Below are 27351 nucleotides of genomic sequence, written 5' to 3'. Positions count from 1 at the left end.
CGAGAGGTAGGATGTCTTCCAATCGTCTTTAGATTACCAGTAGGTAGTAAACTATGTGTTAGCATGGGATGCAGTTAAGTATATTTCAGAATGGTTTCAGAAGACTTGTGTCTGATGCAACTCCAGACATGCAGAGCTTGAGCCTCTGTTCCTTGCCTGAAATTTAGAGAAATTGATGGTATGAAGTCCTTAACTTAGGTAAGCCACTCTTTATTTATATTGGACTGCAAAGAACACTTCCAGTTTGACTAAGTGCTGCAAAACCTAAAGTAGTAATATGTTTCCTTTTAATATAATTGATAGTCATATTTTATAGCTCAAATTAATTCTAGAAGGCAGATAGCTCTGTGTGCCTTTTAAAAAAGCAGTTTAGCAAGTATAAATTAGTTGGTAATTAGTCATGTGCTTGTGCTACTCTTATGGTTATATATTAATGTGAGTGGCTGAACAGGATACAGTTTAGGCTACTTGTCATGTTTTTAGCATGTTGCCTTTAATTTAGATGGAACAGGCTCTGGAAGATTTGCCCTTTTGCTGATTAACAGTTGGTATGCTGATGCATAAAAACACATTTTTTTGTTATTAAGGGATTTTTAGTCACTGTTTTTCACTCTGAACAAACATTTGATTAAGAGCATGATGGTCACTTGATCTGATTTTTGAAAGTAGTTTCACAGAGGTGTTAAGTGGAGCAGAAAATCCAAGAAAATTTTATAATAATGAATCCGTTTGGGTAAAATGGTATTAGCTATTAAGGTTAAATGAATAATAAACTATCTACTTGGAAATAATTCTTTGCCACTTAGTTGAACAAAAATAATTGGAACAAAAAGGTAGCATGATAAAGTGACTTCAGGTCGACAAATTACGTTGATTTAGTAAATACTGCTTGATTGATTCTCACCCCTCTCTTTTTTTTTTCCTTTTTGCTCCAATCTGTTGAAGATTTTCTTTGTGAGGTTTCCTTTTGCATTCTTCCGACTAAGGTGTTTTGTGCTGATCACAGTATTTTTTTTAATGTATATTAACTCTTTTATCTGTCACAAACAATCCCATTACGTATCTGTAGTACTATTATCGCCTGGGTTTTTTAACGTCTTTATTGGAGTATAATTGCTTTACAATGGTGTGTTTCTAACGTGTAACAAAGTGAATCAGCTATGCGTATACATATATCCCCATATCCCCTCCCTCTTGCGCCTTGATCACAGTATTACTTTTGGTGATTTTCATGTATTTTTGGTTTAGCAAAAAAACAAAAAACTAACTAATGTTATACATATTTAAAGTTGTAAATTTTAGCTTTAAAATATCACAGCAAAAAAAAAATAGTTTTAAATCTAACCCAGATTTTTTTAGATTTTAGATTAATCACCAGTCCTGAAGCGGTCACCGGTGTTCTTTCAAACATCTGTGATTGGCCTCTGTTCAGTTCTTCTCTCCTCAGATATAACCTATTCTTGTTGTTTTTGTCCTCAAAGTTATAATGGTACCCACTTGTAACTGTCCAGAAGTTGACACAGATCTGTAGAAGTTACTTAACTGTATACCAACACATTATTTTTCTGCACCGTCTTTTTTTTTTGTGAGCTGGTAATAGTGACCAGGTCAGCAATTGCGACCTCCAGAGGGCCACTCTCCTAAGCTTTCCCACAGGAGACATGACACAGCTTGGGCCCAGAGGTCTCTGCTGGCTTCTGATGTGACTTTCCCCTGGTTAACGCCTATATATGAAACTCAGGTAGGAGAGGAGGCGGAAGAAAGGGAGAAGATGAACAATGTGGAAGTCTGAGAAGGAAGGGTGCAGGTTTCTGCTTTGGGGCACAGATTCGTGAGGCCATGTTTAACCTGTTGCGAAAAAAGTCAACAGTTGTGATTCGTTGGGTGTTTTTTTCACTTATGTGGAAAAAATGTTATTGTGGTGCCTTTAGACATGTTGACATTTGTGTGAAGATGGGAAGCCTATTTGGTGAGGTTACGCGACAGGAAATCTCAAGTTCAAGTCTTGATTATTTCTGTTGATGACCACAAATAACTGAAGGTTTTTCATGATGCTTCAGGGCCCTTCATTTCTTTCATGATATCCTAACCTGGCCAGGATGAGCTGGGTTGAACTGCTGTACTGGCTTTTACCTTGAAAACTAGATCTGACCAGAAAGCAAGGCAAGGATTTGGGGACACCTGACCCTTGACCACACAGCTTCCCCCTGCTGTTATCAGGTGTATGTTCCTGGCAGAGTTCGTAGCTACCAAAAATGTTGATGTGCATCTTATGAAACTCCCTACTCAGGTCACACTCATTCACGCATGATTTTCTGATTTTATAAGCACACTGCACAAAGGGTATTCTAGAGGCATTTATCTGCCTCATGAAAGAGAATTCCATCCTCCAATGATGTACACAAAGCCAGTTAAAGTATCCTTGTACACTCGTGTAGACCTTCAAGAAAGGTAAAGGAAATTTGCCTCAGGAGCCTGGCAAATACTTCAAATCCTGCAGAGAAATATAATGGAATTGTTCTCAAAGTGATTGTGACTTATAAACATGGTAGAGTAACCAAGAAGTTTATATATTGACTTATTATATGGTTAAGTTTTCATATTAAAAAATGAGGGTGATTATAATGAAAAGAAACATTCTGTAAATATTTTCTGAATGTCAATTACAATGCCGACTTCTGTTCGAGATACTTGGATCCAAAGATGGGGCGAACATCCCTGTTCATCAAGGTTTATATTAATTCTAACTGCTTTTAAAAGCCCTGATTTAAGTAAGAAGGTACAGAAGTCTCAGGCATCTTTCCTTTGCAGATATTATCATCTCAGTGACTCAAGTAACCCATGGCATTTTCTTTCTTTTTCTTTTTAAATTTATTTATTTCTATTTTTGGCTGTGTTGGCTTTTTGTTGCTGTGCGCGGGCTTTTCTCTAGTTGCGGCGAACGGGGGCTACTCTTCGTTGCGGTGAGCAGGCTTCTCACTGGGTGGCTTCTCTTGTTGCGGAGCACGGGCTCTAGGCGCATGGGCTTCAGTAGTTGTGGCACGTGGGCTCAATAGTTGTGGCTCGTGGCCTCTAGAGCGCAGGCTCAGTAGCTGTGGTGCACGGGCTTAGTTGCTCCGCGGCATGTGGGATCTTCCCAGACCAGGGCTTGAACCTGTGTCCCCTGCATTTTCTATCACTCCGTTCTTTTATATGTTCTAGCTAGTTCCATAACGCCACAATCTTGTATGGAAGAGAAATAATCAGGAGGCAAGAAGAGTAATTTAAAGCATCTCTCATTAAAATTCATGCTAAGTTTCATAAATACACAAAATGCTTCTTTTACATTCCTCTGGCTTTCTTTAATCTCTCTACCCTTTAATTATTAACAATGTGTACTTTTTCACAACTGAAAAAGAAAAGGCAACAAAAACAATTCTGTATAATTAAGACCTGTAACAAACAGACTTTATAAGATAATATAGTTGAGCTCCCACATGTTGCAAATGTGGAACATGAAATCCCGGAGGGATCCAAGATCATTACAGCAAATGATGGAGGGTCTGGTGACCCTATTCCCAGTCCAGATTATATTTCTTATCAGTGAACATCCTGAGTGAACTCAAATAGAGTTCTCCAATACTGATACCAATCTTTGATTTATAATAATAACAGAGGACATGGCTTTAGGAAAGAAAATATTGCATTCTTGTTTTAAGAAAGTTTTTTGTTGCCATTGTTTGTATCCATCTAGATGCTTTGTTTTACGATCTACCTAGTTCTCTGGAACAGACCAGAACTATCAAGAATGTTTTCATTCAGTGTTAAGAATTTTTTGAAACATTTTACTATAGATTACATTAAAATGAAAACTAACATCACTTCACAGACTAACTTTAATTTTAACATAACTAGTTTCAAACTTAAAAAGTCAGAGACTTTCCTGGTGGTCCAGTGGTTAAGACTCTGTGCTTCCACTGAAAGTGGCACGGGTTTGATCCCTGGTCGGGGAACTAAGATCCAGCATGCTGCACGATGTGGCCCAAAAAAAAAAAAAAAAAAAAAGATCACCATATACAGTGCTTCTAGTTGTTCCAGGCGCCATCCTTAGCTTTTTATGATCTGCTTATTTAATCCTATGAATTAGATCAAATTATTAACATTTTCATTTTATAAGTGGGAGGCTTGAGGATTCATCTCTGGAACTTCTTAGAATTTAAAAATCTTGTCCAAGATCACAGAGCTTGAATCTTCATCTGAGGCATATGCCCACAGACTTTACCAGTGTTTAATTATAACAACTCCCCAAGTCGAGAATTCCAAAAAGTTCATTTGCTATTTAGTTTTTTAGAGGTTGGGTACATTTTCCCACTGAAACAATGTTGTCAAGTTCCCTTAATCCATAGGTAGGCTAAATAACATCATTTGGCCGTATCACATTTTAAAACGTTTTGTCTTAGGGAGCAAAGCATTTATGCCCTTGTTTTTATGAGAAACTTCATGGTCTCTTGAGGAAGGAGAGTGGTGAAACTGGAAATGTTCTTTGGCTGAAGGGTTCTCGTGCTGGTCTCAGTCGGGTCACCACAACCCTAACCCACCTCTCCCCCATCCCCAGGAGCCTGGTTTGCGAAGAGGGCCCCGTGCCCATCCCTGTGCTTCCTGCTCAAGGCCACTCAGCATGAGTACCTTGGTCCTGGTTCCCAGTCATCATAGACGAATCCCTACACCAGCGCACATTTCCTAGTTTAAGTATTTACTTGACTTCTTTAACTACAGGTAAACTGAGACAGGTAACTTGTCTCTTAGGTGGGTTAGCTCAGACCAACCTACAGTGAACTTCCAACCTAACTGAGGGGCCACCAATGGAATATCAGTCGATGACCCCAAGTTACGTCTTGCTTATAATTCTAAGGGTAGAACAACTCGCCCTTCTAGAGTGATTTCTAAATGGACCAAATTCATTTTTGATCATCAGAGGGGAGATCTGGATTCTGGGAGATGGTGTTCAGTGCACAGACTGCAGTTAATATGCTCCAATAATAGTTTATCCTTTCTGGGGGTTCTCAGAGCACATCAGTTAGCTTTACGTGGGTTATTCTGGAATGTCCTTTGGAATTTCACAGCTCTATAGAGGTATCTTTAACAGGAATATGTTCATTTGAATAGAGCTCAGAGTATACGCAACCTGTTTCTTCCAGTTGGGTGGACTATTTTAACATGTTTAGTACATTTCACCTTTCTTGTACTATATATGGCATTTTCTATAAGCAATTTGACTGTCAAATCATTTCACAAGTAGCAGACGTTGCTGTTACAGGAGAGAAGGTAGAAGAATGGAAAAGTTGGCATAAAGATAGTGTATTTTCTTCATGATTGGGAGCTATCGTGTGGCTTCATATTCTTAAAACTATTTTTCTCCTCTTCCTCAAAAAAAATAGTGTTAAACCTTCGCCTTAATTATCCCATTGTTGATTTATTTATAGGTTGTCAAATGAATTCATAAACCAACGTGCAGTGCAGTGATTTAAGTGAACACTGTCATACATTTTCATTCCTCTGTGTTTTGGGGTGTATTGGGAAGTTGGTTTTGTAAACTGATTGTATATCTCTTGCATAATCAGAATTCTGTAGCTGAAATAAATAGACGTTAGGGTAAAAGATTTTCTCTGTGCTGCTGCTAAGGCACCTTCTGGGTGCATAGAACTATGAATCAGGCTTACAAAGAGAGTCTTCTCAGCCCTCTGATGATCAATATAATGCAACCCCATCAGTGTTGATGGAGAAAGACCCTACTATGCACAAGCCATGCTGCAAGAGGTTCAATAAATATTTGTAAAGTAGCAAATAACTGCAGTGCAATAGGATAACCGAACATGCTACACAGCACACATGGCAATAAGTTTGTAGGGTAGAAATTGGAAACCACTGAGCTTTTCAGCTGATCACAATCAAATCAGAACATGTCAAAACAGATGGTGTTCTGTGACTCAGAATCAATCAACTGGTTTTGAAGCACCTCATACCTCTTTATTTCTCTTTACAGTTTCACAGAAGAGATTTAAGCCAGCATATGTCCTTTCCATTTGGTTAAATCCCTGCTTTGAGCTGCTTGGCTTTCATATTCTAATACCAACGAATGAAACTGACTATAATAGAAAAGAAAAATAACCGCCAGCATTAAAATGATTTTTTTAACCGATGTGTTGCTCCATTTGTATTAAATCATATGCTCAAAATTAGGATGCACTAGAAGAGCCACAAAATTTTAAGGTTGTATTATGGAATCAGGATAATTCTGCATCAGCAGTATTTATGTCATTTATGAATATGGCAACAGTTTGTGCAATTTTCTATCTACGTTTAGGATTCATATTTTAATGATGATACAAATAATGATATATTGGGAAGATCAAGAGTAAGTTAGTAAATGAAAGGAAATTAAAAGTTACTGTGTGTTTCGGTTTCTGACACCAGCGCTTCTCTTTCTTCTGATAGGTACCTATTACACCATTCTTTGGCGAAGGTTATTCAGCAGTTGTGACCTCTCCCAACCGAACACTCTACAAATTATTATCTCTGGACTCCCAGCTGACACCCTGCCGGAGGCAAGAGCTACTAAGCCAACTGGAACTGTGCCTTTTCTCTTGTCAAGGTTTTTTTCTTACACAGGAAAAAGAAAGAAAAAAAAAAGATGAAGTTGGGCAAAGTGGAGTTCTGCCATTTTCTGCAGCTAATAGCTCTTTTCCTGTGTTTTTCTGGGATGAGTCAAGCAGAACTCTCAAGGTCCAGATCAAAGCCCTATTTCCAATCAGGGAGGTCCCGGACCAAGCGCAGCTGGGTGTGGAATCAGTTCTTTGTGCTGGAGGAGTACATGGGTTCAGACCCCCTCTATGTAGGAAAGGTAGGGCGTTTGGCCTTTCGAAGTCACAAATGATTGTTGTGAATGTCTGTGGTTGAATGGAGAACTGCTGATTTTTGCTTTGGGGATGGAAAACACGAACTATTGCGAGGTTTTTGGCATTTATTAGCCACACTGAAACTGTGATCCAGGTGTTATTCATCCCGTGTAGCCACAATTTAGGGAGTGATGCTTTATTCGTAAAAACAGGTGAGGATCCTACAGATGCCTCGTTTACCATGATTGTGGCGTGTTAGTAAAGCTGTCATTTCCAAAACGAGAGCAAGAATGTGCACTAATAAATGAAGAGTAGTGGGTTCTTACAGCCAGTTGCTTTTTGAGCTTCTTTCTGGGGGTTACTAGTTGAATAATGCTCATAATAACTTTATGCTTACATATCCTTTTCTGATACTTGCAGTTAAAAATTGTGAAGTGTAATTATTGTGCCTATTGTTTCTAAATCACGAGCAGTTCAAACCTACATTTCTTAGTGGTAGTCTTGTTTTAATGGATTTTTAAAATTTGCTTTTTAAAATTACATTTTGGTTAAAAATGAACGTGAACAGAAGTCCATGAGAAGTGATATTAGACCAACAGTGGGCAGTTTGGGGTGTATTTATTTGGCGGCCAAGTGGTAGCCAGATGGAGATTTTTTTTTTCACAGCTTCTTTCTGGTTGTGTATCTGGGCAGGGGTTTCCTTTTGAACTGAAGGGTGCTTCAGGGGGCGTGGCCTTTCCCCGACCATCCTGGTACTGTGTTCCCACTTTCTAGTCTGTTGCAGGTTTAATTATTTTCATGTCTGTGAAGATTTCCTGAGCTTTTTCAACTTGGTGCTGAGCACTGGTGGAGGGTTTCTAAGCGGAGTGTGTTGGCGAGACATCTATACATCTGCATTTATGCTTTTCACTGTCAGTTTTATGCATCTATTCCTGATAAAGTGAAGCACAGCAAACTGGGGAATTTACCCCTGAGTATATTTTCAACTGTGAATGATTGAGGAAGAATCTTTGCAATTTATTCCATGGGTCATCATTTCATTTGAATAGACCTTAGGTAAGGGTGAAAAATCTATTTTTCTTGATAGGTATCTACATAAGTCAAGGTAATCTTTATATATTCTTGTTTTCCTTTAAAAGCCTCTATACTGTACAAATACTGGTACTATATTGTAAACAAAAGGATTTGAATACATTAAAGTTTTCTGGGGATGTGGATTAGGAATTCTTTTAGCCTGGTCATAGCATTTTTCTGCCCTAAGAAAGGATGTACACAGTTGTTTTTTAGGTGCATGTATATATTTCTTTTCATAGCCATTCTACTGTTATCAATAGCACCATCATTTATACTTTACATGTAGTAAATCTCTCCATCTCTCTTGTTTTCTTGTAAATCAAGTGAAAGCAATAACCTTATGCAATGTTAGTGACAAAGAATCTAGCTCAGAATTTCATTCGTTTTTAATGAAAATTTGAGAAATTCATCAAACTTTTTTCAGTGGACAGGTCTATAATAATTCAACTACTTCATAAAGGATCTGTAGTTATTAGGTGAAATCACGCTTTTGCACAAGTGTCAAATTTTCTAAACACGACTAAAATATTTCCATTAATTTGGTTTTAAATGGAGTTGCTTGGGTGAGGTTGACATTTTGAAATCAATGTAATTTAAAATGAAAAAAAAACGCCTTATTTTAAACTTTGTACCCTTCACCGTAACAATTTAAAATGCTTACATCGAAATAATCCCTGTAAGTCAGTTTAAAGTTATGAATGCATGTCTCTAGGTTACTTAAATTCCAAATGCATGTGAAGGTACTGGGCTATGTGCTGTTGTTGTTTTTCTAAGAGAAGTTGTGTGGTTCCTGGATTAGGTAGCACATATTCTGTGCCTCCTTTTCAATTAATCAGAGACAATCGTTTAGCAGATTTTATGTGGCAGGAAACAAGTTTGTGCTTATCTCTTGAATGCTGTATATGAGGAGTTCAGTACTGCCCTTCACAGTAAAATGTTCAGGATGGAAATAGGTTTTAAAAAGCTCTTAATTGATAAAAGTACAGAAAAGGGGCAATAAAATAATTTGAGATGGAAACAGAATTTGTAGAGAAGAGAGACAAATGAAAGGCTTTAAAAGGAGCAATTTACATTTGCTTGAGAAAAGGTGGCCGAGACCGTGAATACTTTAGGTTGTTTGAGATGATGAGTCTTTTTTAGGTTGGTGGTCTGAATAGGCAGAGTTATAGGAATAATTTTGACTTCAGTACAGTTTTGATCACTTGGGTATGTACAATAGATATATCTTCCTTTTTTTTTTTTTTTTTTTTACCTTGAGGGAGGTAATGGCTATGACCAGAAGTTTTTACAAGACTGAGAGAACAGAAAATTCTAGATGAAGAGTGGAAGAATGGATAAGCAGAGAAGCAAGGGAAGAAAAGAAGGAACCTAATCATTACTTTTCACAGGTGCACATTTAACCTATGCTGGTTAGATGGCTACACTCGGTGTCTTCCTGACAAAGCATAGCTATTTGGGTAATTTGGAAAATATAAATGATGACCTTGGTAAACTTGATGGCTTTATTTAATCACATAATGGATACATACAGTGTGCATCAAATTGACTTCAGTTTTATTGCTGACTCAGGCATTTCCTACTAGTTGTATGATTTTGGTTAAGTTGCCTGATATTACTAAACTGTAGCTTCCTCATCTTTAAAATGGGAATAATGATGTCCGTAATTCGTTTTTTTTTTTTTTTTTTTAAGATTGATTGATTGATTGATTGATTGATTGCTATGTTGGGTCTTTGTTTCTGTGCTAGGGCCTTCTCTAGTTGCGGCAAGCGGGGGCCACTCTTCATCACGGTGCGTGGGCCTCTCACTATCGCGGCCTCTCTTGTTGCGGAGCACAGGCTCCAGACAACGCAGGCTCAGTAGTTGTGGCTCACGGGCCCAGTTGCTCCGTGGCATGTGGGATCTTCCCAGACCAGGGCTCGAACCCGTGTCCCCTGCATTGGCAGGCAGATTCTCAACTGCTGCGCCACCAGGGAAGCCCCATAATTCATTTTTTTACTGAGAAATAATGAGATAAAAATATTGGGAACATACGTTAATCTAGACATCATGATATTTATTTCACTACCTTTTAATTATAAATTAACTGGGTTGTGAATAATCTATTGTGTTGTGTCCAGTGTTATATTTGTGATCCTTCAGATGAAAGTAGACATTATTTTAAACTTAATGCAGTTTATTAGAGGAGTGGTCTGTGTTGGATGTGAATGGAAATACAGCTTGTCTTTACATTTGTATAGGATAAGACTATGGCAAAAATATGGTGAGTGGGTAAATGGTTCAGTCCTTAAACACGAGGACTTCAAATGGCAGAGAAATCATGTCTAAAGGTTTTTTTTTTAGCCCTCAAATTTGGACACCATTTTAATGGCTGATGCCCAACAAGATCAGTTAAATTATTCTACACTTAAATAAAATTTGGTGTTTTAGACGTTGAGGATAGAGAGGTCACAAGATGGCTTATGACCTTATTATTTTAGCCAATTTACTGAGTTTGTTTAACGTGATAACTCAAGACCAAAGTAGAACAGTGTGTTGGAAAGGGCCAGGAGTGCTTCTGGAACCCTCACCAAGAGGCCTCCAGGGCACAGACTTCTGGTCTAGATTAGGATCTGAGCTTTATCATTAGCATCCCATCGTTTTCTTGTGATACGAGCTGATAAACTGCTGAGTCTAAATGTGTTGACATAAGGAAGGTGTCATTAGTCATTACTCTGATGGAGCTCTTTTTTTTTTTATTGAGGCATAATTGACATATATTATTTTCAGGTGTACAACATAATGATTTGATATTTGTATAAATTGAGAAATGACCACAATAAGTCTTAATTTACATCTGTCACTACATAGTTACAGATTTTTTTCTTGCGTTGAGAACTTTTAAGATCCACTCTCCTAGCAACTTTCTCAAATGTGCAGTATGATATAGTTAACTAGAGTCACCATGCTGTATGGAGCTCTGTTTTAAAGAATAATAGTGCACCTTTCCTTAAAAGTATTTCTTAATTGCTGCCGTACCTGTTTTCTTGTCCCTTTACAGGGGCAATGAAGTGGCGAGGCCATCCTTTTCTCCCTGTGACTTTGTATCACCCTGACCTGGCTCTCGAAGTGCATAGGAAATAGCAGTTTCCAGCCATCTGATTGCATCACACTGTACTTTTGCAGTCCAGTCTTTTCCTCACCTTGGCATTTCTCACTTAACATCCCCTAACCGTCTGACAAAAATTTTTGTCTACAAATCCACCCAGCCTCAGTTCCAGGTATTAAGTGTTTTTCATTTCTGCTCCCCGTAATGGGCTGCCAGCCGTTTGCTGTGCTCTAGGCCATCACTTTCACTGAAATGTGTGTTTCGTTCCTCTTCCACAGTCTGCTTCTCTAGCTGTTAACACCACTCTTGCCTTTTCTGCTACTCCCCTTTCTTCCCTCCTCATTCAGGGAGACTTTATGCCTATTGCCCTAGTCGAAATCAAAGACAGAGGAATGCAGTGTAGGATTCACTCTGCTCTCAATTTCAGCTGGCTTGAAAGTGTTGGTGAGCATCTTTGATGCATTTAATTACACCTCAGCCTTATCTCTCACCAAGAGATTCTCTGTCTCCTGATCACCAAAGCTCTGTTCAGTGTTCCAGAAAAGAAATTTTCATCTTGAAAAGAGGTTGCATTAAAAGAATTGGGTTACAAATGAGATTCCTTAACGGGGCTAATTTATATTAGATACACAAAAAGAAAATAATCCCAAATATTAAGTACTTAGGGAAGAGCATTTATATCATGGTAAAATTTACATTTTATAGATTTCGGAGGGAAAAAAACCAGCAAAAGCATCTTAAATGTGTAGATTACCTGAAATTGGTTCCAGTCTTAGAAGAAAGCAAATAGTTTGTTTTCCTTGTGTATGCATAGGAAACCCATTTTTATAACCAGAGTGAATTGTGAAGACCCTTGTTTTTATCTTCTTGTTACTTTGCTGGTAGAAATGTGGAACTCCTGGTGGCTTCAAAAGGAATTTGGACATGGATAAGCTCTGTGGGATGCAAATAAGTTCAGACTCTTAGAAATATTTTTTTGGCAGCTAATTTTAGCTCTTATAAAACTCCAGTATAACTATAAAGTAGTAAATGCATTTTCTCCACATAAAATCAACAACCCCAAGTCTTTGTGTGTTCTTTCAAAACCATAATGAAAATAAAATATATCAGATTTTGCCACTAAAATGCAGACACCTACCATTAATTCAGTTTAATATTGCTTATTTTCTCTTCAAAGTTATCTTAGGTTAGAAATGAAGGTTGTAGTTAGCTACCAAGTACTTTACATGTGCTACTACACAACTAAAAGTTGGAGGATAGGGACTTACAGTTATAAACCTAATTATAATCAAACTAGATAGCTTAGATTGGCTCTATTTTCTGATTGTTGTCTGTGTTGACCAAAATCATTTAAAAATGCTGTCTTCTTTAACGTGTGTGTTTATACACACTTGTTACCCATTTGATGATGGTAGAAGCAAAAATCATAAAAGAAAAATTAAATTCAGTCTATACCCGTTGTGTTTTTACATTGTATTTATGTTGAGTTTTTAAGTGCAAAGACAAGATACCAACTAAAAGGATGATAGGGGGCCTTTCTATAGTAAGTGCACTATAATTGTTTGGCCAGCTTTCTATGCTGTGCTCATTGATACGGAGTCACAGAATCTGCAGCGGTCTCTGTAAGTCCCCAAGATAAATGACAGAATTAGATAAGGAGCAGGACAGTCCCTGAGCCTTTGCTGGTTTAAGCATACATGGTTAAGTACTGGCGTGGGAGAAATTTCATCCTAATCATTTTGTCTGATTCATGTTGATTATCTGTCATAGTGATTGTGATCACTGGAGAGAAACAGTAGCTTGTATAAATATGCTTAAAATCTTTTGCATGCTGTGCAGCCTATCCTGTGTTTTCTTTCTTCCCCTTCCTTCTCTTCTTCTTCAAATCCTTATTAAATACCTACTCTGTGTTAGGGACTGTGCTAGATAAAAGAGGTTAAAAAAATAAACTCTCCTCTTTCATAACATTCAGTCTCTTTGATAAGCCAAGCAGGTAACCAGATGGCAGTGTAGACCAGTCAGTCCTGCAGCCGATCTACAGCTGTGGAGGTGGGTAAACCAGAGGCACTAATTCATGGATCTGTGAACAAACGCTTGCATGAGGATACCTGGAAAACCGCTGTGATTTCATGATCCTTTTATTCAGTCTCCATATCGGAGCCAAAAAAAAAAAAAAAAGAGGGGGGGATTATCTTCTTAGAAAGTAGGACAGGGGACTTCTCTGGCGGTCCCGCATGCCTGGAGTGTTTTAAGACTCCGCCCTTCCACTGCAGGGGGAACTGGGATCCCGCATGCCTGGCAGCGTGGCTAAAAAAACAAAACAAAACAAACAAAAAAACCCAAAAAACCCAGTAGGACAGAGTCTTCTAAAACTATATTGGGTGCTTTATATAGTGGAAAGCTTTATATAGTGGAAAGATCAGTAAGCAGAAACCCTGGGTTATACTGGCAAGTTCCCTCATTATTTTGAGCAATGCTCTAAAACGCAATAAATTACAGTCTTCTCACCTGTGAAATAGAGATCACATAGGTAAAATTTTAAAACTATTTTGAAATCATTTCAGACTTAACATATAGGTTGCGACGTATCATGCCAGGACCCAGCTTCTCCGAATGCTAGTATCATACATGACTGTACCTATTGTTTAAACTAGGAAATTAACATTGGTATAGCACTCTTTACTCATCAACAGGTTGTACTCAGAATTTTCCAGTTGTTACAGTAAAGTGGCTTTTCTGGCAGAAGCCAATCCAGTATGACGTCTTGCATTTGTCTTGTTTCCTCAAGTCATCTCTTGTCCTTCTTGACTAGTAATTTGGTAGAGTCTCTCACAATCTGGGTTAATTGCATGCTGCTTTCTATTGTAGATGTGTCAGGTGATGTGTCAATAGTTTGGGCAAGAATTCCACAGAAGTGGTGGTGTACCTTCCTCACTGTATCTTGTCAGGAGGCACAGGATGTTGATAAGACTCATTCATACTGATGTTGACTTTGATCACTTGGTCAAGGGGGTATCTGCCACCTTCTTCTGCTGAAAAAACATTTGAAAGTTTCGAAATCCTGAAGAAAGGTATAAAATTATCTAAGCTGTTGTTATAGATTCGAATAAATATTACCGCTGGTTTGAGGGATGTGTATTGAATGATTCATTAAGGTCCACTATCCATTTTTAGAATGAGGTTGTGGGTTTGTCTGAAACGTGGATGGAATTTAAATCTAAAATGCTGTCAGGTAATATCCATACTTTTATGTAGTAATTGATCTTGTTTCTCAAAAGCACATCAATTTAGGATCTCTCAGAGAAATTGATTTTTTTTTCTTCTGAACCATGTAAGACTCTGTAGTCTAGGATTCCAAGAAGATGTCTACTGATCTATACTTAAATAAGCGCTTTCTCCCCCATTGCTTACAAAATATAAAGAACTGTTTTATACTGTACAGTGTGCCACAAATATTTAACCCTCACGATTATAAATGAAACATTGCTTTGGAAAATAATAGGTACAGTCGGCTAAGGTGAAAGAAGTAGCTCAAGAGAATGCAATCGAATGTCTTACATTTTCATATATTCATAAGAGAGTTGAAGTCTAAATAATGAATAGTATTCTATTTAATGTTTGAAAGATTTAGTAATGAGAATGTCTCCTAATGATTCTTGGTAGAGCCTATAACATTTCTGATTCATAGTCAGTACTGATTAATCTTCAGAAAAGCCTTGTGAGTTAGGAGGGAGGAGTTCTTATATTGGAGATGAGGTAAAAGATACATTTGGAAGTACAATAAGTAGAATAAGGGGACAGTCATTAGAGATATAATTCAGAAGAGTTAGAAGGCAAATCTGGAAACTAAATTTCTGGGAAAATGTTAATAAGATGTTTTATGTCTATAAAAATAATTTTTTCTTCAAAGTGTCAGATTTAGTTGCATTATTATCAAGGCCTCTTAACATATGTTTTTGAAACCTCCTTTAAAATGGCATATGTTCAAGAGAGGATAGATACATTTATAAGGGCTCTCAAATTATTATATACTACTTCCTAAAATTTAATAGATCTGGAAACTGAACATAGTTAGGATAATAGGGCATGATAATGGAGAGATTAAAATGGTATTTAAGCCAGGACACAGAAATATTCGAAATGAACCCTAGCACAGAAATTTCCAGAATAGGGTATGGAAAAATAACAAACTGTTGAGAGTCTAGAAAGAAAATATTTAGGACTTCAATTAAAAATAATCTCATCTTTAAAAAATTCTAGTTTTTGGTATATGAAATATATAATACACTTAAGGAGTTTTCACTGATAAAAGTACGCCTTCAAACAAGTGGGAAGACCATTAGCCCATCCCTGAAGGGGTTATAAAGAGATTAGGAGCATTGGTAGCTGGTTGGCCCTACACTGCAGTGTAGTAGTACTCTAGCGAGCTGATGTGGAAAGATGGAGCAAGATAGGCTCAAGCATCAGCTTAGCTTACTTTTGTACCTCATGGCTTAACATTTCAATATAAGAGAAGGTCTGAACACATTCCAGTAAATAATAGCTAGAGAAAAGGAAATGGTCAGGAAAATACTCATGTTGGCCTCAACCAGCCTTAGGTCTTCTCAGACCAAAAGCCTGAGAATTATTGTCTCTCCTGTCACCACACCAACAAATAACAGAGAGCCCAAATGATCTGGGTGGAACAAAACAAGACAGTATGGGGAGACCATCTACATTTCTAGTTAAGCTAGAATCCTTGTCTTCTGTAAGATAAATGCAGAAGAGTAATTTCTCAAGATGGGGCTGTGTTACAGGAATGGTAATTACAAGAACCAAAATGATTAACATCATTCCAGCAAGTTTTGTGTGTAAACAGTGCACAATTATCTGATAAGAATGCTTCCCTTAGAGTATTTACGTGTCTTCTTAGTTAAAGTGCTGACATGTTTTAAGGTATTTAACTGAAAACACACAATCAAGATTTGGACAACACATACATAATGTTCAACAGATGTGAGTTTGAAAGATTTGTGATGATCACTAGTGAAATTAGTCAAAGCATACTTAAATTAGATTTTTCTGATTTGTGAGTCATTTAAGGGTCCACACTAGAGCAGAATCTGTGTGGAGAGTAAGAGATTACACATTCTGCACTTGGTTCTTTGAAATGAAGAAGTAAAAGTTGACATTTTCTTTTTCATAATGTATCTGAGAAGCTCAGTTCTGTATTTCATACACTCTCTCCTTAACACAGTTTGTATAATTTTCTCAGCTGAATCATAACAGCTGAATTTAGGTGGCTAACTCATTTTGCTTATTCAGGAGAAGCAGATACTGGTGAGCTCTAGTCATTGGGATTCAACGTAATTCTATCTAAGAAAAGTGAAGCCATCAATAGTTAAAGATGATTACTGGAGAAACAGATGAGAAATAATCACATGACTATAGCACATGGAGAGAGCTTATTTGTCATGCTAAAATCATACATGGACTATATAAAGAAACACAGAGCCATGTCTAAAATAAAAGTAACTTGAATTGTTGAGTAGATACACAACCTTGGAAAAGTGCTTTTTACAAAGATTCGTGTGGAATGATGAGATAGTATTGCAAAGCTTGATGTTGAAAGTAAAAATACAAGCCTTATTACAAAGGATAATATATCTTTTTGGTTAATCATTGTAACACCTGCAAATAGACTTCTGGCTATGGCACAACGCTGTGTTCAGTGAATTTGGGAGAGCAGTTGTGGAGTGTAATGATCTGAAACAAGACTGTTTTTTCCCATTGATTAGATCATTTGTTGGAAACGTGAGTACAATTGATGATGCAAAATATATACAAATGAGTGAGGAGTCAGGGTTAGGGTCAGAGGAAGAAGTGCATTCTGTTTCAGATCCAATTAAGATTTCACAATGGGATTTATGATTAGAAACAAAAGGGAACTAATATTCACATGATTAATATCATGCTTTACATATATATATATATATTTTTTTTTTTCAGTGTTACTCTCTTCACACTGTCTATGGCTTCTGACTTATGTCTAAGTTTGATTTTTCTGTAAACTCTGGGCACACTGATCAAGTCTAGTGTTCCACAGCCCTCTAGTTTTAACTTTCTATCCAGAGCTAGAGAATGTGTAGGAGAAATGGAAGCTTTGTGGGGGGAGGAGTTTAAGCTACTTCAGAGGCTTCAACAGTCATGCAGTAGCTCTTTTGATTATTTTTTCAAGCAATGACCTCTCTTGGAATTTAGCAAAAAAAAAAAAAAAGTATTTTGTGTAATTTTGGTCACGAGATACACAATATCACATATGATGCTGGAACTCAGCCTCTGTGCACCAGCGCCAGATAGAATCTTGGAGCCAGAGTTTTGGGTGATGTAGAAAAGAATAGCTTTATTTCTTTGCCAGGCAAAGGGGGACACAGTGGGCTAATGCCCTCAAAACTGTGTGTCCTAATCTGGGGGTGGATTTGGTGAGGAGTTTTATGGCATTGGTTCAAGGGCAGGGTTGCTGATAAGGATCAGGGTGTGTGCAGGGCCTGTATTCCTTTAATCTGGCCTCAGGTGGTCTCCTGATGAGCTTATGTGGTTTTCAAGGTTATCAAACTGTGACTCTCTGGAATGAAGAATGCTTCATCAGGTAGTTAACATCTTGCATTTGTTGGGGCTTTTATTTCTACAGAAGAGCTCAAAGATATTGTTCTGTGTATCCCTTGAGGTGGAACCAGGACCCTGCCCCAAGGCTGCACTATTGTTTCTTGACTGCTCCTCCCTGGTCTCTACATCCCCTCCCTTCCCTGATTAGCAACTGTTTGAACCTGCCCTTCGGAACTCAGGGAACGTCATGGAGGCTGAAGCCTATTCCCTACAAACAAGAAACGGGGGACACAGAAAGGCTTTTGTGCCCAGGAGCCCTACAGGGTCCTGCTTGGTTTCACATATAATGATTATTTTTTTCAAATCACGTGTCCTTAATATTGAAATTGAAATGTTATAATATTGGGTTGGCCAAAAAGTTCGTTTAGGTTTTTCCCTAAGATCTTAAGGGAAACCTGAACGAACTTTTTGGCCAACCCAAAATCAAATATTTTCATTGAAAAGAAAAATAATATATTCTTATTTTAATTTTAATTCTTTTTCAGAGTAGATCTGCTTGGAACTTTAAAGCTCATTTGCTCTAGTCTCTTTCTAAATTCAGGAATTCTTTGTACAGTACCCCGATGGTTGATCAGGCAGCCTCAGGTCTGTTTTTCAGTCGGGACAGGAAGTGTGGTGGAAACACGCAATTCACAGTCACGTGAGTTGGGTTTGTGTACTGGCCGCCACTTAACAATGGTGTGACTTCAAGCAGATACCTTCTTTTCTCATGTCATTCACTTATAAAATAGGAGCAACAGTAACCTCACAAGGCTGTGGTGAGCATGAAGAGAAAGATAGGGTAAATATGAAAGCACAAAAGAAAGTGTAAAAGGGAGGGAGTGTCTTTCCAAAAGTGAGTCAGCTTGGTGAGCAACGGGGTCATGTCCACTCCAAGCATCGTGCCTGGACCAGGCGTCGTGCCTGGATGTTCAGGACGGATGGCTGTTGATTGCATGGGAAGCATGAAATCATGGGATGCCATGAGTGGTGGTGTGAGATGATATTAAGCTTTGGGACAACTCTTGCTTTTAGGAACTTGAATTATATTTAGCTGTTAAAATATTTGAAGGCAGCTGCTGGGTAATCCCCTCTCCCCATTTAAACTGAGTGCTTGAAAAGACTAAAGAACTCTTTAACTCAGGTATTTCATTTATGACATGGTTTCCAGAACTCTCCTCAGACTCAGCGATGTTTCTCAACATCCTGAAATATGAGGATCAGGAGTAAACCTCGATCGTTTATAACCAATCCAATCAGTTCAAAAGAGAAAAACCATGACTTTTGTTTCCCTTAACGTGAACTGTGCCATTAACACAAGACATGATTGCATTACCTATTATTGTTGTTGTTAGCATTATTATTATCTCTTGAAGAAAACAATGTAGGAAAAAATTAGGGTTTGGACTAAATAGATATGATCATAAAATAACTAGTGAATATGCTAAGAGGAAGCTATAGTAAAATTGAATGTTAACTAGGAAAGCCAAAACCAATTTCAAAAAATATTGTTTTCCTCAGGAAAAAAATGGTAAACGAGGAGCTTAGCCTCTCTTCTTCCTCAGCACATTCTGAAAGCTTCCTGCACACACTGCTGGTATTTGCTTTCTCTTACTCGTTCCTTCAGGTGTCTCAGCATTCTGCTTTGGTTTTAAAAGTTAAAGTAGCCTTTTCCGTAGATTTTTTGTTTGTTTTTTAGTAGATTGCTTTATTTATTAATATGTCATTCTAAATATTGCATAAATACAGCTTGTATAACTAGAGTATCAAACACTGTTCCGGTAAGAAGTTCGAGAGTACATTTAGGGCAATTTTAAGAACTCTGAATACTTTGGCATAGACAGGTCTCCAGGCTGAGAGACAGCCTGTTGCATCAGTAACACGTCGTACAGACTGTGGGCCCTGGACACAGCGTTTTCCACATGTTTCTGACTCTGATGCATCCAAGTGAGCATGATTTCCTCAGGGCTGTATTGGGAGTGTCTGAAGCTACTGCTGTTTCTCAGCCTGTTTTGAGGCTACAGTCTAGTCCACTGGAAAGACATGGGGCCCAGGAGACAAGTTTGGATTTTGAATGATAGTTATCCCACCCTGATGACCTGGGATCACAGACTTTACCATCCCCAGAATTCCTATGATGGCCCTGGCACTGTTTTAAAGCCCGCCGTAAACCCAACTGAAGGAAATAAATGAAGAGAAAAGGGATGGGGGGAAGGAGATTGGTTATTTTGTAGCTTTCTGGAATGTTCAACACAAAAGATAGCAGCATGATTTCAGTTGGTTGTCTGATAAGAAACGTGTAGAGGATAAAAGAAAATGGGGATTAAACCCCACAAATAAGGGCTTTAGAAAAATAAGAGGGAAGATTTTGGTTTTGTTTTTTTCTCATAGGGAATTGGAAATTATGTGACAGTTTGCATTTTACATGATCACCCTTGGATATATTACCTAGTACAAATGGTAGTGAATTAGTAGATTATGGCAGTGCATTGAGAGGAAGTTTAGCCTAGTCAGTTGTGAAATCCTAACTCATATTCATAAAGCAAGGAGATCCAAATGTGAACCTCACCATCACCACTTACTTGGAAATAACATCCCTCAGTATCTGCAGGGGATTGGTTCCAAGACCCCCTCTCCCCCATCCCAAGGATACTCAAATCTGAGGATGCTCAAGTCCCTTATATAAAATGGCCTAGTACAGTTGGCCCTCCTTATCTGTGGGTTTCGAAGTTGGCTGAATCCCCAGGAATGCGTAATCTGTGGATACGGAGGGTTAACTGTACTCAGCTTCTGTCAACTTAATCTCTGTAAAATGGGTTTAATAATAGGTCTTATGTAATACAGTTGCTAGAACTAAATAACATAATATGTAAAGTACTTCATCTCTGATACATAGGAAACATTCATGAAGGATTAGCTGTTGTTGTTAATAGTGATACATATTTTTACTTTGCTTTCCATCACTACTTTCTATAATTGACCTGAGCCGGGTGTTTTCTTTTTAAAGCATAGTTTCAAAACAACCTATAGTCTAAGGAGAAAACAAGGAGAAACCCAAGTAACGTCCCTCACATTGGCACATTTCATGACCACAGACAAGTCCTTTAAATTTCCTTTCCTTGTGTGCTCATCTGTTATGAAGGGACGGTGGTGCCGAATCTCCCATCGCCACAGAGTTGGAGTCAGAACCTCCAGCAGACAATATCTGTTAAAATACTTTGAAATGTATAAAATGCTAAACCTTAAATAACAGTTACTTTTGATGGGAAAAGCAGTTACTAGTTATGTTTATACAATATTAGGTTAGGAACAGAATTTACAACACATATACTCTTTTCTGGTAATTACTGATGAAGTACACTTGGACAGTCTCTTTCTCTTGGTCATTATTGATGAGTAATATTTGATACATACCCTAAAAACACTTTAAGTATTTGGCTGCTGTTTTAAATTTTACATATTCAGAATCAAATCAGATTTAAAATTCCATAGGACAGCTTTTCAAACCACAGATTTGAAGAAAGGGCAGGACACACACACACAGTGGATTGTTTTATTCTCAAATACTTTCCAAATCTAGAAAGCTAATGACATCTTTGAGAGTTTCCCAGGAGGCAAGAGATTCCAATGCCATTACGATTCTGCTGAAGAAAACTGATGCTTAATGGAGCTAGAGAAATGGGATTGCTTGTTAATCTCTCAGTTAATTTTCTTTCTTTCTTTCCCTTTTTTTTTTTTTTTTTTTTTAAAGATTATGCCTGAGGTCAGAACTTCCTTTAGTCTGAAGTTTGGCTCAAACCTCTTGCTAAGGTTTACCCATCCTATATGCCATAAAGTTCTGAATTCAGAAACTGAGTTTGATTAATTCAGTTTTGTTCCAAATATTTTAGCATTTAAACATCTGTTGAGAATTAATACTGTTTGCCTAACATTTTTGGAGTAGTGAAATTCTGACATTTTGTGGGAAGAAAGGGGATGGAACATCTTGATATAATTTAATATTTGTAGAAACAGGTATTTTTGGTATATGTGTGTCATTGGAAAGATAAATAAGGAGAAACCAAATATTTTGCAATTTTGATAGCCTTACTTACACACAGAAGGAGGGACACAGTGGTTACATATATTGGGAAGTATTGCTAGTCTTCTAGGAATTGTCATCACAGAGGAATTCGTTCAGGTAGGCAGGTGTTCTACAGTATAATTAAAGAAAAGCCAGAGGGAAAAAGAAGGCCAGAGATGATTTTCCCTTTTTTAAAAAATAAATAAAATGAAAGACAGGATGCTGAAATAAATCATCCAAAGGATGTGTGGTACAAAGGGAGAGGGGCTTCCTAAAATGCAGTTCTACAGTATAAAGCTGAAGAAATGCTTCTGTAGCTGAGTATTTCTTCACGTATAAAAATATTCAAGTCAGTTGACTATATCCAAATGAAAGTCGCCTGAGTTTAAGGGCAAATTCTATACATTTGAACATGAAAATCCTCAAGGTTTCTAGATAAAATGAATGCTAAACCCACCCAAAAGCTCATAGGAGGCATATTATATGATCTCTATGGTAAGGCTTGCCTTTAGGTGAAAAGAAAAACTCTTCAGCTTGGAGCAAATCTATCCATCTAAATAGAAGTATCTAGTTGAGTGGAGAGAATACATATTCTGGCTTCACAAACTCTTCACTACAGTTTGATCCCATAAATTGGGGGTAATCTTTCTCCTTTATCCCCTACATTATGACATGAGAATTCTAATAATTCATACCCTGCTCCCACAGACCACCAAAGTATAACTATTATTCAGCTTAAAATAAAATAAAAATATGGTACATAAGTGTACCTAAGAATATTATGAGTGCCCCTTTTGTTGGTTTTGTAACAATGTCTGCATAGAGAAACTAAATTCACTCATATTTGTTTCTGCTTTGATCATCAGCCATTTAGTGATGTTAATCTGTATTTTTCAGGAAGTCAATGACTTTTCCTTTGTACTTACTTCATGCTGGCTGATCTACAACAAAATGCTAAGCTTACCTAAGTGTCTAGCATTATTATTTTTATCAAGAGCTGGTTCCATGCTGATTCAAAAGCTCATTACCCTGAACTCATCCAGTATCACATGAACATGATTGGCTAAGTTACAAAACCCAAATGGGAAAAAACTGCATAGAGAAACTGGTGTATTCTTTTTCCTGGGGTTACATGCCATCCTTCATATTCCTCTACCGTCAGAACTTACACGAATGAGAAGGAGCACCGCTTTAAGTTTTGTGCCCTATGCCCCTCACCCTTACGAAGGCTCTTGCTCTCAGGGAAACACAAGGTCAAGGTTAGCACTTGCCTAAAACTGAGAATGCATTCGTCTTTAGATTTTGCATCCTCAGTTGTCTTGCTTCTAGTCTTGGCCTTTTGGCAGAGAAGCCAATAAGAGGATTTTCCTCCCCAAATCTCTGACACTGATTCAGTTGTACTACTTGTGGTCTCCACTTGAGTCACATATGGTCCTCACCAATACTTTTTGGAAGTCCGTGGAGCTATAAAATGTAGATAAGTAACTGCCCAAGATGGAGATAGAATGGGAGGAATTGACAGTCTCTGTAGTGTTTTAGAGGAACATCTGCCAAACTCGAATTTAATTCTGTCTTATGGCTGTACCATTGCCATTTTATCAGAGAACTGACATTGAATACTCAGAAAGATTTGATGGTGGTGCTTAGTGCCCTTTACTTAGATTGGCCCTGTTCAACCTTTCATTTTATATACATGTACTAAGTTTTATGTCAACCACAGTTAGTAGATGATAAAATGTAATTGAGAAGAGAAACATTGATTTAAATAAGAAATCAGGTTAACAACATTTATATTTTTCTCTAAAATGTCATGAATATAATCTGACCATGCATATAAATTTCATGCAAATATATGCAGATGTACATACGATAACTGTTTTTACCTTAAGCATTTTATATACTTGAATGTGGTTTTTGGTACAAATTTAGAGGTATTTCACTTAAGAAAAGATAATTTTGTGTTTACAAGTCAACCTTTTAGGTATTTTAAAAGATGATGTTATCAGAAGGGAATACATAACAGCATATGTGCAATTCAAATCCTTTTCATTTTCACCTTTCCCTTTTCCTTTCCTCTCTTCCCTCTCTCCCTCTTTTCCTTACCATTCCTCTGCCACATTTTAATATCTGTCTGCCACTTAAGAGGGAGAGGTACTATCTTAAATAGGGCAAACGTCCTTGGTCTCTAAGTATCCTATTGGTTGATTTCTACTTGTAGGTAGAAATGAAATATAAGGATAACAAAAGTGTTAAAATGCAGCAAAATTTTCCTTTGGATGGGTGGTTATGTTTGTACAGTTGATTCTCACTATTTATGGTAATTATGTTCTATAAAGTTGCCATGAACACTGAATGAGCAAATACTGAGCCATTGATCCTGGGGGACATCAGAGGTTAGGTTCTTTTGAGCCTCTGGTCACAACATTTCCATCAACTGATTAACACATAACCTTGTTTTATGTGTGTTTCTGTTTAAAGACACCTTATTTTGTATATAACATATAACTTATATGTGATATATATATTGATATATATGTGGTTGATCATTAACATTGAACTCACAGCCAACAGCACTATAACTCATGTCCTAACAGAGCTTAGCTAACACACATTTTTTCCCCTAGGGCACATCACAGCCTTCTTGTGCCTACGAACACTTCAGCACTACACTTGGGGACCACTTAAAATAGCAAAAGCACCAATAAAAAGCACACAAATACACAAAAAAGTGGCACTAAATAGACTGCAAAATAAGCACTTATTTACAATATGAGAGCTGAAACAGGAAAGCCAGAGTGTTTAACCTTGGTTAGGAATGGGAAAACCAGGAGACTCAAATTTTTTGCTGCTTTGCATGCGTCCACAAATGACTACAAACAAATAAGTGACAACGAGTAGGTGAATTCATGAATACAGAATCTAGGAATAACAAAGTTAAGCTGTATCTGCTTTAGCAAAGAGGATATGTATGAGTCATATTTTGGACCATAATGCATGGACACTCTAACATCCAATTATTAGGTAACTAATCCCCCTAAATAAATGAACCAGAGGAAAAGTAAATTGATGTCGAAGAAGATAAATTAACAGTAAGATAATGACAAAGCAAGAACATCAATAGTTGAAAATTCTGAAAAGCTCAAAATGTAGGAGATAATACAGCATCCTTTTTGAAAACAGAATTTTCAATTCATTGCATGTGCATATATGATATAGGAGGTTGGCAAAAACACTGCACTGTATCATGGCAACCAGATTTCTTGTAGAATGTTGAGTTAGAGTCTATAAATGATAATTGCATCCTAGCTTTAGCTTATGAATACCAAATTTCATGTCAGGTACTAGCACTAACTCTAGCACTAACTAAGCCCTTTGTGGTGCAAAGGATTTCTATGGAAAATGTAGTGGTACAGATGGAAATTCTAACCCATCTCTTCCTGGCCCCTCAAGAGGACCTTGGTGGGTTGAAGCAAACATCTTGAGGATCGCTGACTTAGACTTTGCAAAGTGTTCACAATTGTGCAATGCCACATTTTATCAGGCTTTCTTGGTGGAAATTCTGAGCAGAGACAATTAGGGCGTAGTGATAACGGCTGAAACCGAAGATGGAGTAAGGCACCAAGAGTAGAGTGGAGCTTATATCCTAGCGGGGAACCCTGGCAAGATCAAATAAATAAAAATAGAGCGTGACAGATGCTGACAAATCATCTAGAGAAAAATGCATAAGGGAATGGATATAAAGAGTGTCCATAGCAAGGTTGTAATTTGTTTAAAGAGTGGTCCGCTTCACTGAACATGGTATTTTTACAGAGCCCAAAGGGAGGTGCAGGATGAACCAAGTGGACACCTGGGGAAAGTAAATCCAAGCAGTGGAGGGTGGCTTGATCTGTCTGAGGAAATAGAAAGGGCTGCTGTGGCTGCTTTGGAGTGAGTAGCATATGAGCGCAGGGAGGAAGGGGCGGGGGGGTGGTGGTCAGCTTACCTGGCCCCTGTGTAATTGCTTTTAGTAAAGTGTTCTTTGATATAATGAAAATGCAGTTGAAATATTAAAAGAAAAAAAGTCCTCAGAAACACATCCTCACGACTGTTGGAGAGATACTGCCCGTGACCTCTCCGGATGCTTAGAGTTTAATTGATAGTCCAAAAAGAACAACATGACAAGAAGTTCTGGTAGCATCTTTTGACTCTCTCTTATTACTGAACCTTTTTTGTATTGCCACATTCATTATTCTAGTGTTGCCTTGCTTCATTTATTTAGTATCTATTGTACTTAGCATCCTTATAAGCCATCATAAGTCCCTTCTGGAGCAACCTATTCACTAGACAGACAGGCGGAGAAACAGATAATTAGGAAATTGAACTTGTGTTCTTTTATGAAGTTTGCAGTAACTACAGTTCAATGAATGGCTTTTGGATTGATCCTCAGTTAACTAGAAGTTGGTTAATTTATTGCAGTGATCCACTTACAAAGCAATGCGTTTAAACTATGATTTGACCAAATCCAATATGTCGCGTCTAACATAATTTTTATGATGCTATTTATTAGAGAACCGTGACGTACACAAAACAAGCATATGTGCCATATTAATATGTCACGTAAAAATATACATATTTGTATTGGATAATTCTCAGACGAAAGGGACAAATATAACATATAGTTATCTATAGAGACAGCATGAAAACTGGATCATTTCCTTAAAATATGCCGGCAATCTGGTAGAGATTATATACTGTGTTCAGTGTAATTTAGTAAAAATATGTCTGGCTAAAGTGATAGCATGGAATTCTTTGTGTGTTTGTTGAGGCAAATTCTGGTCATTTAAGAACTTCATTCTTAAACTCAATGCTTGTAGAAAATACATTAACAATATATTCTTAGCCATTGTTCCAAGACAGCTCTTCCCAATGTAGTAGATGTTATATAATATGTAGGAGAACATCTAAAATCCTTGGAAAGAAACTCAAGTAACAAGACTTAATGGAAAAATGTCTAATCGTGTTTAAGGAACCAAATATATATCATTTTCCCAGGGTCATTGGTTTTAGAGTTCATTGTGTATATTATGGAGTATTTTACTCTGATTTTGATAGTCTAAGAAAAAGCATGAACATTGTGACTGTAAAGTACTTTGATTTAGAAGGAGAGTTATTTTCCACGCAAGGAAATAAAACAAAGATTACAAAAAAATTAAACTTTTAAATAGAAGAAATAAAATGTTTGATCATAAAGAGCAAAAGAATTTTTTAAAGTAACATATTATAATAAGATACTGAACGTTCACTTTAAAATGTGTTATAAATAACTGTAGTGTTCATTGCAGCTACATGATTCTCGTGTATTGGCATGTAGAGTCTGGTTCCCTAGGCCCAGAGATATTACCTGACATGAAGTAAATGGTGGTAGTAAATCGGAGTTAATGCTTCCCATTAACATGGTTATAACGTGAATTGGTAATGATGAAATTTTCACCGTGGCATTTAACACAGATTCAGGCTTGTGTTTCTACAGTGAATGTACCTGACTGTATAGTAGGGAGGGATGAGGAAGTATTTTTCCAGCTCAACATTTTGATATGATACATGATGTTTCAGGAGCATACCTAACATTGAAAAAGGTGATAACCAGAAA

At 37.4% G+C, this 27351-nt stretch overlaps 1 protein-coding gene across 3 annotated transcripts in view; it reads left to right on the top strand.

Moving 5' to 3' along the window:
- CDH7 (cadherin 7) overlaps positions 1-27351 on the top strand; it is a 123108-nt gene that overhangs the window by 5495 nt on the left and 90262 nt on the right. For 2 of the 3 annotated variants that reach the window (XM_082415889.1, XM_082415891.1), the window contains exon 2: positions 6475-6880. In XM_082415889.1, coding sequence (XP_082272015.1) covers positions 6671-6880 — 210 coding nt within the window. In that variant the 5' untranslated portion in view covers positions 6475-6670. Of the gene's footprint in view, positions 1-1659; positions 6881-27351 lie in introns of those variants that run through there. The other variant, XM_082415890.1, reaches the window with a different exon arrangement.

Source organism: Balaenoptera physalus (assembly GCF_965194825.1).
Source record: "Balaenoptera physalus genome assembly, chromosome: 12".
In the NCBI taxonomy this organism is placed as follows: domain Eukaryota; kingdom Metazoa; phylum Chordata; class Mammalia; order Artiodactyla; family Balaenopteridae; genus Balaenoptera; species Balaenoptera physalus.
Note: the sequence above shows the minus strand (reverse complement) of the source record. Positions and strands in the feature narration are given on the sequence as shown.